A 13,319-nucleotide genomic window follows, 5' to 3' on the forward strand; every position below is an offset into this window, starting at 1 on the left:
AAATCGAGAGTTAGACGCTTAACCAACCGAGCCACTCAGCCACCCGAAATTGTTAAATATTTTAATGCAATGTGAAGGTTTTGTTTTGTTTTGTTTTGTTTACCATCAAGTTGATAAAATTCTGATAGTAGGCACTATCAGAGGGTTAGTTTAGTTCAAACCTATCATTTTTCAGATAGGGAAACTGGTATTTAGGGTGTCTGAGACTTGCTCCAGATCACAGGCTGCAACCCAGAGCACCTGACTGCCAGCCCGCTTTTGTTTGGGGATGTAATTGTTACTCTTTACAGTGGTAGTAAAATGTGTGAAGCTTCAAAGGAAATTGGTTCATTTTATATAGTCATGCTTTAAACCACAATATACTATACTTAATGACTCAAAGTAACTATTTTTGAAAATGTAGGTAAAATAAAAGTTTTGTAATTAGAATGATTTTCCTTCAAACATATTATATAATTCTGTTTGTTGTCTAATGTTTCTGCCTTATCTCCTGTTTCACAAAATCCCTTACCAGGAAAGTGTGTGTGTCTTCTTGGCTTTTGTTTTTGTTTTGCTACTTAAAATCTTGAAATATTATTTGTCCAAGTGTTCAGTTGCCTGGAAGTTACCTAAAGAAACAGTTTTATAAAAGCCTTTGTCAGAACTTTTAGAAAATACTGGAATTGTAAATCTGTCAGTGGTACTACTAAACCAAAAGCATCAGCATAGTGACTACCTCATGATCTTTATTATTCTTGATTATTGTTTTTCACTTGAGTTTACATTGCAAGGAAAAGCCAGGTTTCATCACATCTACTTTTGTGCTTTGAATTCCCACAGAGAACTTTTGGTATTGTTGGCAAAGATAAAGACAGAACACTTTCTAGAAGAAACATCTAAGTCTCTTTTTATGTTTACTTTCTGAATATTCAGTCTATTCTGTAGCTGTGCTTTTAGCACTAAAGAATCGTGCAACTAAAACAAAGGGCAGCTGATCACATTTGTATTTCTTAGTCAACGTGTCTTGTCCTTCCCTAATAGCACCTGCTCAGGTTTATGCCCAGCAGCTGTCAGCATTCATAAACACTGTGATTACACAAAAGGGAAGTTTGATATGCCTGAATTTGAACAGTGTTATCGTTAACAACTGATCATTGAGTCTTTCTGGAATGAGTATAGAAAATCATCATGCAGGAAAGTTGTTTGTGGTAATTCTGATTTCTGTCTATTCTCAGAATTGTTATTGGCAAATATCATCCTAGTAAAATATAGTAAATTCATATTATCCAGCATGAGCAGATATTCTGATATGTGTTAATGACATATCGTACTTTATCAATTTCAAACAATTAGGACAAAATGTAAAATAAGAGACTAGGGTTAGACTGACACAAATGATAGGTTGAATATAATGATCATGTTATAATTTGTCACAATGTCAATAAATCAGTTTGAATCATCTTATAACAATTATGTAGAACTACTACTTAATAGAAAGTTTTAGTTAGTTGAATTCTAAGTAATATAATTTTTAATACTTTAGATCAGGATCGCTCAACCTTGGCACTACTAACGTTTTGGGCCAGGTAATTTTCTGTGTGGGGGATGTCCTGTGCGTTGTAGGAGTTTAGCAGCATCCCTGGACTCTTATCGCTGCAGTACTAAGATCAAAATAGTTGAAATAAAATAATACATGAATAATGCAGATAATAGAACTTCTAAGGAAAAGCTTATGCTCTACATAGGCATTTTTTTTTTAAAGTTAAGCCCTTTTCCACTTAAATGAACAAAAGGAACCAAGAATAAAAGAGAAAATTCCACTTTTACTGAAACTAAAAAAGGCCCTTAACATCATACTACTAGCTGTAGTTCTATTCTTTCTTATTGCCAGGTTTAAATTTTATTTTTAAACAATGTTATAATAAGGAACCTATTAGTATTTTATTTCTACAGAATAGATTCTCAAAAGTAGATTGTAAGATCCAAGTATATGTATATTTTTAATTTTAATGACCATTTCCAAGAAAAGATCTCCAATAAGCAATATGTAGAGACTGCTCATTTTGCTTTCTGGGTTTTACTTGCTTTAGTCCTGAATCAAGTTATAGCAACAGAAAGAATTACAGCAACAGAAAGAAATATACGTAGGGTTCATAATTTATTATCCTAAAAAAAGTAATGACTATTATTTATTGAATAGTTTTATGCCAAGTACTCAGCTAAAGTACTTATTTATATCACCAAATTATTTTTGCTGTGGAGTATAAAGGCAAATTTAAAAAAAAAAAACCTTTACATTATTTTTTTAAAATAACATATTTAAATAGTACATTTTATAATTTTTTTAAGACAATGAGGTTACCAGCTATACATTTTTAAAAATAGCCCTTTTCTGTAAACTCTTAACTAGGTAAAGGATACATAATTTTTGTATGTAGTGAAATGAGACTTGTTGGTGAAAATAATTTGTGGAGAAAATGTCAGTATGGGCCTTGCCATCAGACCAGCCACATGTCTCCAAGCTCATTTGTGACTGTTTGATGGCCCAAAACCTGCCTTTTAAGCATTAGTTTCATGTAACCATCAATACCAACTACTCTTTTCCATGATGAATGCTAATAAAGAGAAAGAAAAGTTCTTTAAGAATATGGACATACTCATTATAGCAGTATCATCATCTGTAGAGGTGATTGAGAGCAGTGACAGAATATGAAGAGAAACATAATGATGGATATTTGTATATATTGCAAAATGATCATCACAATAAGCCTATTTAACATTCATCACCACACAGTTACAATTTTTTTTCTTTTGATGAGAACTTTTAAGATCTACTTTCTTAGAACTTTCAAATATACACTATAGTAATACTAACAGTAGTCACCATGTTGTACATTATATCCCATGACTTACGTATTTTAAAACTAGAAGTTTATACGTTTTGATCCCCCTTCACCCATTTCTACTCTAGATTTTTAATATCAACATAAACTTACAAGACGACCAATGTAAGTTTGCACCTGAAATAGCTAAGCAAAAAAAAAAAGTTACATGTAAGTGAATTGGTCATTATAAATGGGTTGTACTAAGGCCATTTTAACTATAGTTCAAACCTGACATTAGTAACAACTCTAAAATATATTTGTCTTTTTGGTGGGGGAGGAGTGCTTGCTCTGATAGAGGTTGCCAGGTCAGATCCTTGGATGCTTAAGACTTTCAAGACTGAATTTAGAAGACAGTCCATTCAAATGTGGTGTTATTTTCTTGAGTTAAGATAATATGGGTATTCTGTTGTAAATGAATAGATGATGAGGTGATTTAGGAAGAATAAGAAGTTAATATGTTATATGCAAGTCTATTAAGAGAAGTTTTGGTACACTTAACATTAAACTTATTTCATAAATTGGTATTTTAAATTATACTTATGTTTTCATTCCATATTTTATCTTTCTGAAGAACATGTATTTTGAAATTATTTCACATTTTATAAAAGTATGCCTAAATGTTTGACTTATTTTGATAATAAGGTATGTTTAATTCTTTGAATAATTCCACTATCTAGTACTGAGAATTAACATTTTTCTCCCTCTCATAGATATGGAGTCTGGAGAACGGTTACCATCCTCAACAGCCTCCACCACTACACCTTCATCTTCTCTACCTTCTGTGGCTTCATCAGTTTCAAAAGGCGGCCTTTCCACGGGAGCTGCTTCACTTAGCTCTACAATCAACCCATGTGGTGAATACCCTTTATTAACTCAGTTTTAGAATGCCATCCATTTACTAATTTGCATTTGTAGTATTTTATTGAACTGAATAAAATGATTTCATTACCTCTTTTGACCTGTTGAACAATAACTAGGTTAAACATCTAGTTTGTGCTTTTTCTGTATTTTACCAGCACACTGAGATTGCACTTTTCATGCTTATTAGAAGCTCTCTTTGAGAGTTTCATCATAATTTCTTAATTTGACCATTTCAATTAATAAATGAGTACACGCAAAATGTTTTGAAACAATAGGCCCATGAGGGAGTGAAGAAATACAAAGGAGTCCTTGGTGATAAGATTAGGTACTAATGCTATGGACCTTTTATTCTAAATTTGCTTCTGGTATTTGAAATAATCCTTCACCAAACTCCAGCTACCCCTGTTCACAGATGTGTACTAAGGGAGATAGATCATTTACTCGATGGAAAATATTTTAAAAATTAACAGCATGACAAGTTTCTCTTTAAACATGAACAAAGTTTAGATTGCTAAAAAGACAATAATAAGAGCTTTATTTCAGAAATTAAAATACCATAAATTTTTATTAATTATGTAGAAAGTTTTTTAATTACAAAATCACTCTTTGTTCAAACACAGGTTTGGTAGAATACATCCTTTTTTTAAAAAAAGAAAACATGTTAAGTGTGATTAACTCATTCCTTTATCACTAGGAAGCTTTTTAACTTTAAATATTTTTTATCTTAAAGATTATTTCGTATGTTTATAAGCAGAAGAACTAAATGATATCTCACTTTTTAAAATTAGATTTATAATTTTGGATAAATGCAATGCATAAATATGGAATGTTTGCTAACAAAATACCTTGGTAAATTGCCAAATATATATTTGTTCAATTATTTTTTTAATCAATGGAATGACGGGAAGGATGTCATTTTGTCATTGATGTATCAGAACAATTTTTTGTAGAATTTTCTTAGTGATTATAAAATAACTAAGATAAAACACTCTTTTATTAAAAAAATAAATAAATAAAATCCCTGTTCTCTTGCATCCTGTGCAGTCTTGGTTAAGTCCTTTCACAACTTCATGCACAGTTCCCTTATATATGAAATGATGAATGCCTTCGATGATATGCTGTATTCAAAAATAGTGATGCAGGTTTATCTTAAGTTAGTTTGTCTAAGTGATTGCACACAATTGTATCTTTGTAGTTATTCTTCCCTGCTTTTTATAATTCTTCTCTCCTTAGTTGTCAACTCATTTCAGTGTATCTTCCAATCTGCCGTCTAACTTTGTATTTACTTCTGAATTAGTCTTTATATAAGGTTTCTAGAGAATTTTTTTTTTAATGTTGAAGATTTAATAGCATTCTTGAGTACAGAGCCATGAGTTTTCTGGACACTTTGCTGTTACCAATTTCTCAGTTTTCTGAATTAGTCACATGTTGGGCACTATTTTTGTTGGCAGTAGTTGGGAGTTGCAAAAGGGGTGTGGGATATGCTGAGTTGCTGGGTAGCATCAGAAATTTCCTTGTCTGGAAAGGAATTCATTTTTTATCATTTATTTACCAACTTAAAAGGCTGTAGACTTTTTAGATTGAGTTGCTTATTTTGAATGGAAACATTTTATTTCTATGTTTATTCAGAAATAGATCAGTTATTAACGCATTATACTTTCAGTATGTACAGCATGAGTTTTTTCACTTTCTAAGAAAATGCTTTTTTTTTTTGTTTTTAGCTTTCACAGTGTTACGGTTTATGTTTAAAGTAAAGCCTTATATTAACTTCCAACCCAAAGGTTGCTTAAGAGAATGTGCAGTTGTCCTACATAGCTCTATTTATCATTTTCCTGTCTTCTCTTATTTGATTCATTCTTTTTGGCTCATTCATTCTGATAATTCTCTTCATTTTAAAACAAGATCGTAGAGTGTTAATGGGCCTGGACTCTGTCTTAATAAACAACTTAAATCTCCTCAATTTGTTTGATTTATAGAGACAAGAAAACAATTTTCATCTTTAAAATGTCAAAACCTCAGCAGTTCTTTAATGGCTCCTTTGAGGACATTCTGTTGTTTTAAACAGTTATTTTAATTGGCCATTCTCTGTCATCTTCATTAATGGTATGTCTATAGGAATTCTTCTGAGTTACAAAGGATGTAATTCAAACCTTTCAAACTTTGAATGATCAACTAATTTTTTTGAGTGAATACCTTGTCAGGATTTGGGAGTATACCTACCTACAAGTTAGTCTGTCACTATTATGGATGCTGGCAGAAGACATGAAACTCCTGGGTCAGAAATTTTATTACTTATTGTCACAGCAATTAACATGAATATCATGTTGGCATTGGTTCCCCATGCCTCCCAAGTCCCACAGAGGCTACCTGATAGCCCAATTGAACCTTATAAATGCAGTGGGTTTGTATCACAGCTGAAGAATACTGAACTTGGGGAATCCATTGCTTTCATAAAAATGAAAGCAAACCCACTCTTTGTCTTAAAGAAGATGTTGCTTTATCTTTCAGGGTTGTTCCTTGCAAATGCAATCTTGAGAAATGGCCTGCTTAAAGAGTGGTCTAGGCTTTGCATTCTTAGCATACCCAGCGACAACATGCAGGGACCTGGGAGGATTGCATCTCACAACACAACACACTTTAATTTTATTGTAGTAACTAGATTAGAAAACAACATTGCAATAATGATTGATTGATATAAGGCTATCTGCATATGGATTTTGTTGGTCTTATCAGAAGAGTAATATTTCTTTTCCCTTTAAGGTATGAGTTTTTAAAAATAACTGCCTATTTCTAAAAAATAATTTGGGACAGCTTTCAGTAAATGTATTGGCACAATAAACAAACAAAAAATAACTAAAATATCAAAACATAGGCTCTAAAAACTGAAAAGGTGTTAGCTGAAGAAAGCCACTCTTACCGAACAAAAAACTTACTGAATTAGCTGCTAAGAATAAAAGGAAAACATAATGGCTTACATGACTCACACACCATTGCTAGTAAGCATATCAATTCCTCAGATGAAAACCGAACTTTTTTCTGGCCCTGAATGGTGTAGGAAATATGTCACCAGAATCTTTGTATAACAAGCCAAATGATGCACAGTATCCCATGGGCCAATTTCACAGATACTCAGACGATTCCACATACTGGCTCTGAGTGAAGGCTAAGAGAATAATAGTTTCACAATTACACTTTATCAAATTTGTTTGAGATTTGTGGTCATTGACCTAATCCAAAGATAGAACTTTGATAAATTTCAGTGATAGTTTAAATTGTGTCATAGACCAGTGGTTTTCAACCCATTTTTAAGGGTAGAACCTTCAAACAAAAGCTTATAAAAATGCTGAATATATAAAACAAATAAGCCATTTAAAACTTCTCTGGCTAAAGCCTGAGTATGCCTACTTTTTTTTGAAAAATTAAAGAGACTGATTTACATATGTATCTTAATTCCCTCTATAGAAGTGTGCCAAATCATAGTATATTGAGGAAATTGCAAGTTGACCAGTAAAAGCCTCAACTTAGAGTATGTGTCAGTTCTGACAATGCTTAACTATGAGTAGGAAAGCATGGCATTTAAGCACACAAGCCCATTGAAAGGCAGTGCCAAAGTGGGTAAAGCCATCACAGACCTGGGCTCCTAATTTTATATTGTGTCTTCTAGAGTATGGGACTTTCATGCTCACATGTGTATCCCATGGCTTTAAGTTTCATCATAATTTCTTAATTTGACCATTTCAATTAATGCCTCTGCCTCCTTCTTGAAAACCTGTTTGGGGAAAAGTTTGTATCAAATTAGTATTATTTCTTCCTTAAATTTTTGGTAGAATCCACCAGTGAAGTCATATGGGTTTTCAAGGTTTTCTTGTTGTCGTTGTTGTTGGAAGATATTAAAACATGAGTTCAGGGTGCCTGGGTGGCTCAGTTGGTTAAGCGACTGCCTTCAGCTCAGGTCATGATCCTGGAGTCCTGGGATCGAGTCCCGCATTGGGCTCCCTGCTCAGCAGGGGGTCTGCTTCTCCCTCTGACCCTCTTCCCTCTCATGCTCTCTGTCTCTCATTCTCTCTCTCTCAAATAAATAAATAAAATCCACATAGAGCACTACTTTCCAGAAAAGAAGGTGGGGTGGGAGTGGGGCAAAAGTTGCTTGCCAGCTTACTTTGACCCTTATTAAAGAGCTTTCCCAGAAACCCCATCCAGAGATTTCCACTTATTTCTCTTTCATCAGAATGGTAATCTCAGCTTCAAGGAAGGTCAGGAAAACTAGTTTTTAGCTGAGCATACTGCCATCCTGAAGAAAATAGAGGTTATTAGTAAGGAAGGAGAGAATGGATCAGCAATATCTACTATGGCTAAGTGGAACCAGAGGGACAGGAGTTCAAGCTGGGGAATGGGCTCATGTCAGATCATTTAGGACTCCATGTGTGATGCTTAGGAATTTAGGCAGAATAATGTATTGATTAAAAGCAAAGATTTTGCAATTGAATATCTTGAAATGGAATCTTGGCTTATCTACATTTAGCTATGTGAATTTGGGTAAATTACGTATTCCTCTCCGAGCTTTAGTTGCCTCATGTATAAAATGGATATGACCACCCATTTTGCAGCATTATAAGGATAAATGAGATAATGCCTGTTGTACAGTAGGGGCTTAGTAAATTATAACCATTATTTTTATTCATACTTCATCCAAGTGGAAGGGTTTTATATGATCACACTGCTTTGAAAATGAAAGCTTTAGCATCATGTTGAACATCAGTTTGCAATGGGAATGACACCAGAGGCAAAGAAGACTTTTAGGAATTACTTGTATTTATCTGGGTGAGAAATGATATGGGCCCATATTAAGGAGTTATTGGAGATGGAGAAAGAAGGTTGCAGAGATATTTAGGGAGTAGATTCTTATAGGACATAATGACTATTCAGATTTGGCAAGGCAATGTTTAGAGAGAGAGAGAAGCCCTGACATGACTTGAATAACTGGGTCAGGAGTGATGTAATGAGAAATGTGGAGGAGGAATAAGTTTTAAAGGATAAAAGGCTTAGGTATCTTTTTGCATGTTGCATTTAATGAAATGTACATCCATTTATATATCCACACAACTGCTGGTGGATATTTGAGTTGTTTTTACCAATTACAATGTTATGACCATTAAACATGGATTCCAATGCATATAAGCGTACATTTCTGAAAATGTCTTCAACTTTACCAGTAGTACTAATTTATTTTCCCACCAGCTATATATTAGAATTCCTGATGCTTGTCATCCATGCTAACACTTCTCATTGACAGGCTTTTTGATTTTTGTCAATGCTGAATACTAAATAGTGTCTCATTAAGGTACATTTTTATGTTTTTAGCCTTTTGGATTTCTTCTTTTTGAAGTGATTATTTAGGGCTTTGATACATGTTTCTATTGGATTATGTATCTTTTTCTTATAGATTTATGAGTGTATTACATTTTGGATGCTGGTCCTTTTGTCAGTTATATTTGTGGGAGATATCTTTTCCCAGTCTGTGGTGTGTCTTTTTTTATTCTAAATTGTCTTTTGTTTAATAGAACTTCCAATTTTAATGTAGTCAGATTTATCAGTATTTTTATTTATGCTTATCCTTTTTGTCTTGTTTAAGAACTACTCTTTTACCTTCGAGGTCATACATATATATTTTTTAAAGATTTCACTTACCTCTCTTTTAGTATTACTTTGAAACATCTATGGTTATCAGATATCAGGCCAGTTGTGATAGACTGAATTGGCCTTTTGGTTTTGCAACTGTGGCCATTTGGGGCTGTTGGTTAATATATCTGTCAGTTCAGCCCATGATAACACAAACCACTAAGGCTGTTTAAGCAGAAAGAGATTTAATACAGGGAGTTGGATACTTATGAAATTATTGAGGAGCTGGTTCCCTCATCCCCACAAAAGATTTCAGGGCATTACTGTTGAATTGGCCTGCTTAAGGAAACTACCTTTGGTTGAATCAGGACACCACCTTTCCAACTGAAGACTCCATGGATCATACCACCTTAGCTGCAATCCAGTAATCAGGAACCACTGACATAACTGCCCCCAAGGTTGATCTGTGATACCTGCTAGATCTATACAGCTAAAAGGATACCTTGTGGGCTGCTAATCTGCCAGCTTAACTCAGTTTTTAATTCGTTCCAAATACATCTGATTGGCAGAATCTAAATAATACCCAGAATCCTGGCTGCAAAAGAGACTGGTAAATGTAATTTTTAGCTGCCCAGCTTCTGCATCACAGGAAGATACACTGAAAGAAGTTTAGAACAAATGTTAAATGAGCCGATTACCTATCCACTTGAGCTCATCTAGTGATAGGCCTCCTGCCATATCTCCCAACCTGTGAAGTGTAATAAACTGATACATATAGATGAGCTTTATTCCAGTTTCAGCAGTTTTTTTCTTCAGAACATTTCATAGCTCATGTATACTTAGCACAAATCTCTTTTGAGGGGCGCCTGGGTGGCTCAGTTGGTTAAGCGTCTGACTTCACTCAGGTCATGCTCTCAGGGTCCTGAGATCAAGCCCCACGACAGGCTCTGCACTCAGTGGGGAGTCTGCTCCTCCCTCTCCCACTGCCCCTCACCCTACTACTCATGCCTGCATGCTGTCTCTCTCTCTCTCTCAAATAAATAAAATCTTTAAAAAAGCAAAAGAAATCTCTTTTAAGATTTGTCAGAAATGATATAGTTGACCTCTGCCTCCTTCTTGAAAACCTGTTTTGGGGAAAAGTTTGTATCAAATTAGTATTATTTCTTCCTTAAATTTTTGGTAGAATCCACCAGTGAAGTCATATGGGTTTTCAAGGTTTTCTTGTCGTTGTTGTTGGAAGATATTAAAACATGAGTTCAGGGTGCCTGGGTGGCTCAGTTGGTTAAGCGACTGCCTTCAGCTCAGGTCATGATCCTGGAGTCCTGGGATCGAGTCCCGCATCGGGCTCCCTGCTCAGCAGGGAGTTTGCTTCTCCCTCTGACCCTCTTCCCTCTCATGCTCTCTGTCTCTCATTCTCTCTCTCTCAAATAAATAAATAAAATCTTTAAAAACAAAACAAAACATGAATTCAACTTTTTAAATACCAACATAAAACTATTCAGGTTATCTTTTTCTTCTTTAGTGAGCCTTGGTTGTTGATGTCTTTCAAGGAGTTTGTCCATTTCATCTAAATCATTGAATTTATGGGCACATTGTTGATCCAAATAATACCTCATCCTTTGAATGTCTTCTCTTTCATTATTGATATTAATAATTTGTGCCCTTTTTTCTTTCTGACTGGAGGTTTATCAATATTTTTTGAGGTTTATCAATATTATTAATCTTTTTGACAAACTAGCTTTTGGTTTCATTGATTTTTCTCAGTTTTCTGTTTTATTGATTTCTGTCCTTTATTATCTCCTTCTGTTTTTCTGTGAGTGTGATTTCTTTTTTTTTTTTTTGTAACTTCTTAAAGGGAAAGCTTAGATCATTTATTTAAGACCTTTCTTTTTCTTATATATGCATTTAATGCTATAAATTTCCCTGTTAAGTACAATTTGACATTTTGATTTTTTTTTTATTGATGTCCATTTTAATGTCATTGTGGTCAAAAACATACTGATGATGATCTGTGCCCTGTTTTTTGGCTTTCCACGGTTGCTGTTTTAGACTGGCACCCTGTGGGTCTCCTTTGTGCCTGTGAAAATTGTCGGGTCAGCCAAGTACTTAGGCAGAGATGAGTCTCTTTCTCTCTGGTTCCCTTGCTTCTAAGATTACCCTGTACTACTTTCCAGCTGTTCCGCCAGCTTTGGACTCTGTACTCTGATGCTTCAGGCTTTCTGCTGTCTAAGCTAATCATGGTGAAGGAATGGACTCAGTTAAGAAATACATCAAACTCAACTGATCTGCCATGGGTAGCTCTGTCTTTCAAGAGTAGATTTCTCTATGTTCTCTGCTAGCTATTTTGCTGTGCCCCTTGGGTCCATCCCCATTCATGCAGTGTACTCATAGCTAGGCATTTGGATAGTTCAGGCTCTGAATTTGAGCCTCATTGTTTCTGTGGTTTGCTCACTGCCAGAGTTTCCCCCTTAAATTTCCTGATGTTGTTTTAAATCAAGGTTTTATTATTATTTTCTGTGGATGGTTCATGTGACCTCTACACCGCCACTACAATATTACCTGAAATTGTCCCCGTCAAAACAAATCACTTTAAAAAAATTTTTCACTTAAGACCCCAGGGGTGATATGTGACCCAGTCTAGTCAATCCAAATATCTTTTTTTCCCAGGCAGTAGTGATTGGTTAAGGAATAATGGGCACATAATGTAAGTCAGACTGATCAAAGACAAAGAGACTCCATTCTGGGATTTTTATTAGTGAGAAAGGATACCCTTTTGTCTCACAAACATAGGAGATAGGGCCCATTTGAGGACATAGAGCCAAGAGAAGAAAGAGAAATTAGGTACTGGTAAACTTTCAATCAGTCTTCCTTATCTAAAGGGAGCTGTTTCCAAAAGTTTTTACACAATATGAGTTAATACATTCACCTTTTCAGTTAGCCATTTTGAATTGGGTGTTTGGTACTTTTTGACCTAACTGATATACTCTTCATGATCTAATCTCTGCCTACTTAAAACTTATCTGGTACTGGGGGTGCCTGGGTGGCTCAGTTGTTAAGCATCTGCGTTTGGCTCAGGTCATGATCCCAGGGTCCTGGGATCGAGCCCCGCATTGGGCTCCCTGCTCCGCGGTGAGCCTGCTTCTCCCTCTCCCACTCCCCCTGCTTGTGTTCCCTCTCTTGCTGTGTCTCTCTCTGTCAAATAAATAAAATCTTAAAAAAAAAAAAAACAACCACAACTTATCTGGTACTGTTCTCATTCTGTTCCCAGTATCTTTCTGAGTCCCTGGCCTTTTACTTCTTCAGATACAAAGCATTCTTTCCCAAAGCAGGATGTCAAACATGTTCTCCCTCTGTCTGGGAAATTTTCATGTGGCTGATTCTTATGCTTTTTCTCACGTTAAATGTCCTGAGACATTAATTGGAGAATTCTCCTCTTCTCACAGTGTCTAGGTAATTGTTCCACTGTTACATATTTTTGTCCCTAATAATTTCCTCCATCATACTCTTCACAATATATAATTATACATTTGGTGTTATTTTACTTATTTGTCCCTTTTCCTACATTTAAAGGACAGGAACTATATCTGCTTTCTTTTATCAGCATGTTCTAGTCAGTGCCTGGCACAAAATATATGCTCAAGAAGCAATTTTTGAAGAAAGGAAGGAGATGAACTTGCAGGACTTGGACTTGAAAATTAGATGATAAATTAACTTTAATAATTTTTCTAGGCCATGCTATATTTTGTTCTGGTAGTACCAAATGGCTAATGCAGATTTTAGTTGGGGATGGGCATTATAAGCCACATGGTGAGGAATCTTAAAGCATCAGTTGACCTTGGGTGCCTGGGTGGCTCAGTCGTTACGCGTCGTCTGCCTTCGGCTCAGGTCACGATCCCAGGGTCCTGGGATCAAGTCCCCCATCGGGCTCCCTGCTCCACGGGGAGCCTGCTTCTCCCTCTCCCACTCCCCCTGCTT

General features: G+C 35.2%; 1 protein-coding gene across 14 annotated transcripts in view; it reads left to right on the plus strand.

Moving 5' to 3' along the window:
• BAZ2B (bromodomain adjacent to zinc finger domain 2B) overlaps nucleotides 1–13,319 on the plus strand; it is a 386,499-nt gene that overhangs the window by 244,777 nt on the left and 128,403 nt on the right. For all 14 annotated transcript variants that reach the window (XM_035007948.1, XM_035007952.1, XM_035007958.1 and 11 more), the window contains one exon: nucleotides 3,575–3,718. In XM_035007948.1, coding sequence (XP_034863839.1) covers nucleotides 3,577–3,718 — 142 coding nt within the window. In that variant the 5' untranslated portion in view covers nucleotides 3,575–3,576. The remainder of the gene's footprint in view (nucleotides 1–3,574; nucleotides 3,719–13,319) is intronic.

This window comes from Mirounga leonina, unplaced genomic scaffold, assembly GCF_011800145.1.
Source record: "Mirounga leonina isolate KUSES-001 unplaced genomic scaffold, KU_Mleo_1.0 Mir_151, whole genome shotgun sequence".
Taxonomy (NCBI): domain Eukaryota; kingdom Metazoa; phylum Chordata; class Mammalia; order Carnivora; family Phocidae; genus Mirounga; species Mirounga leonina.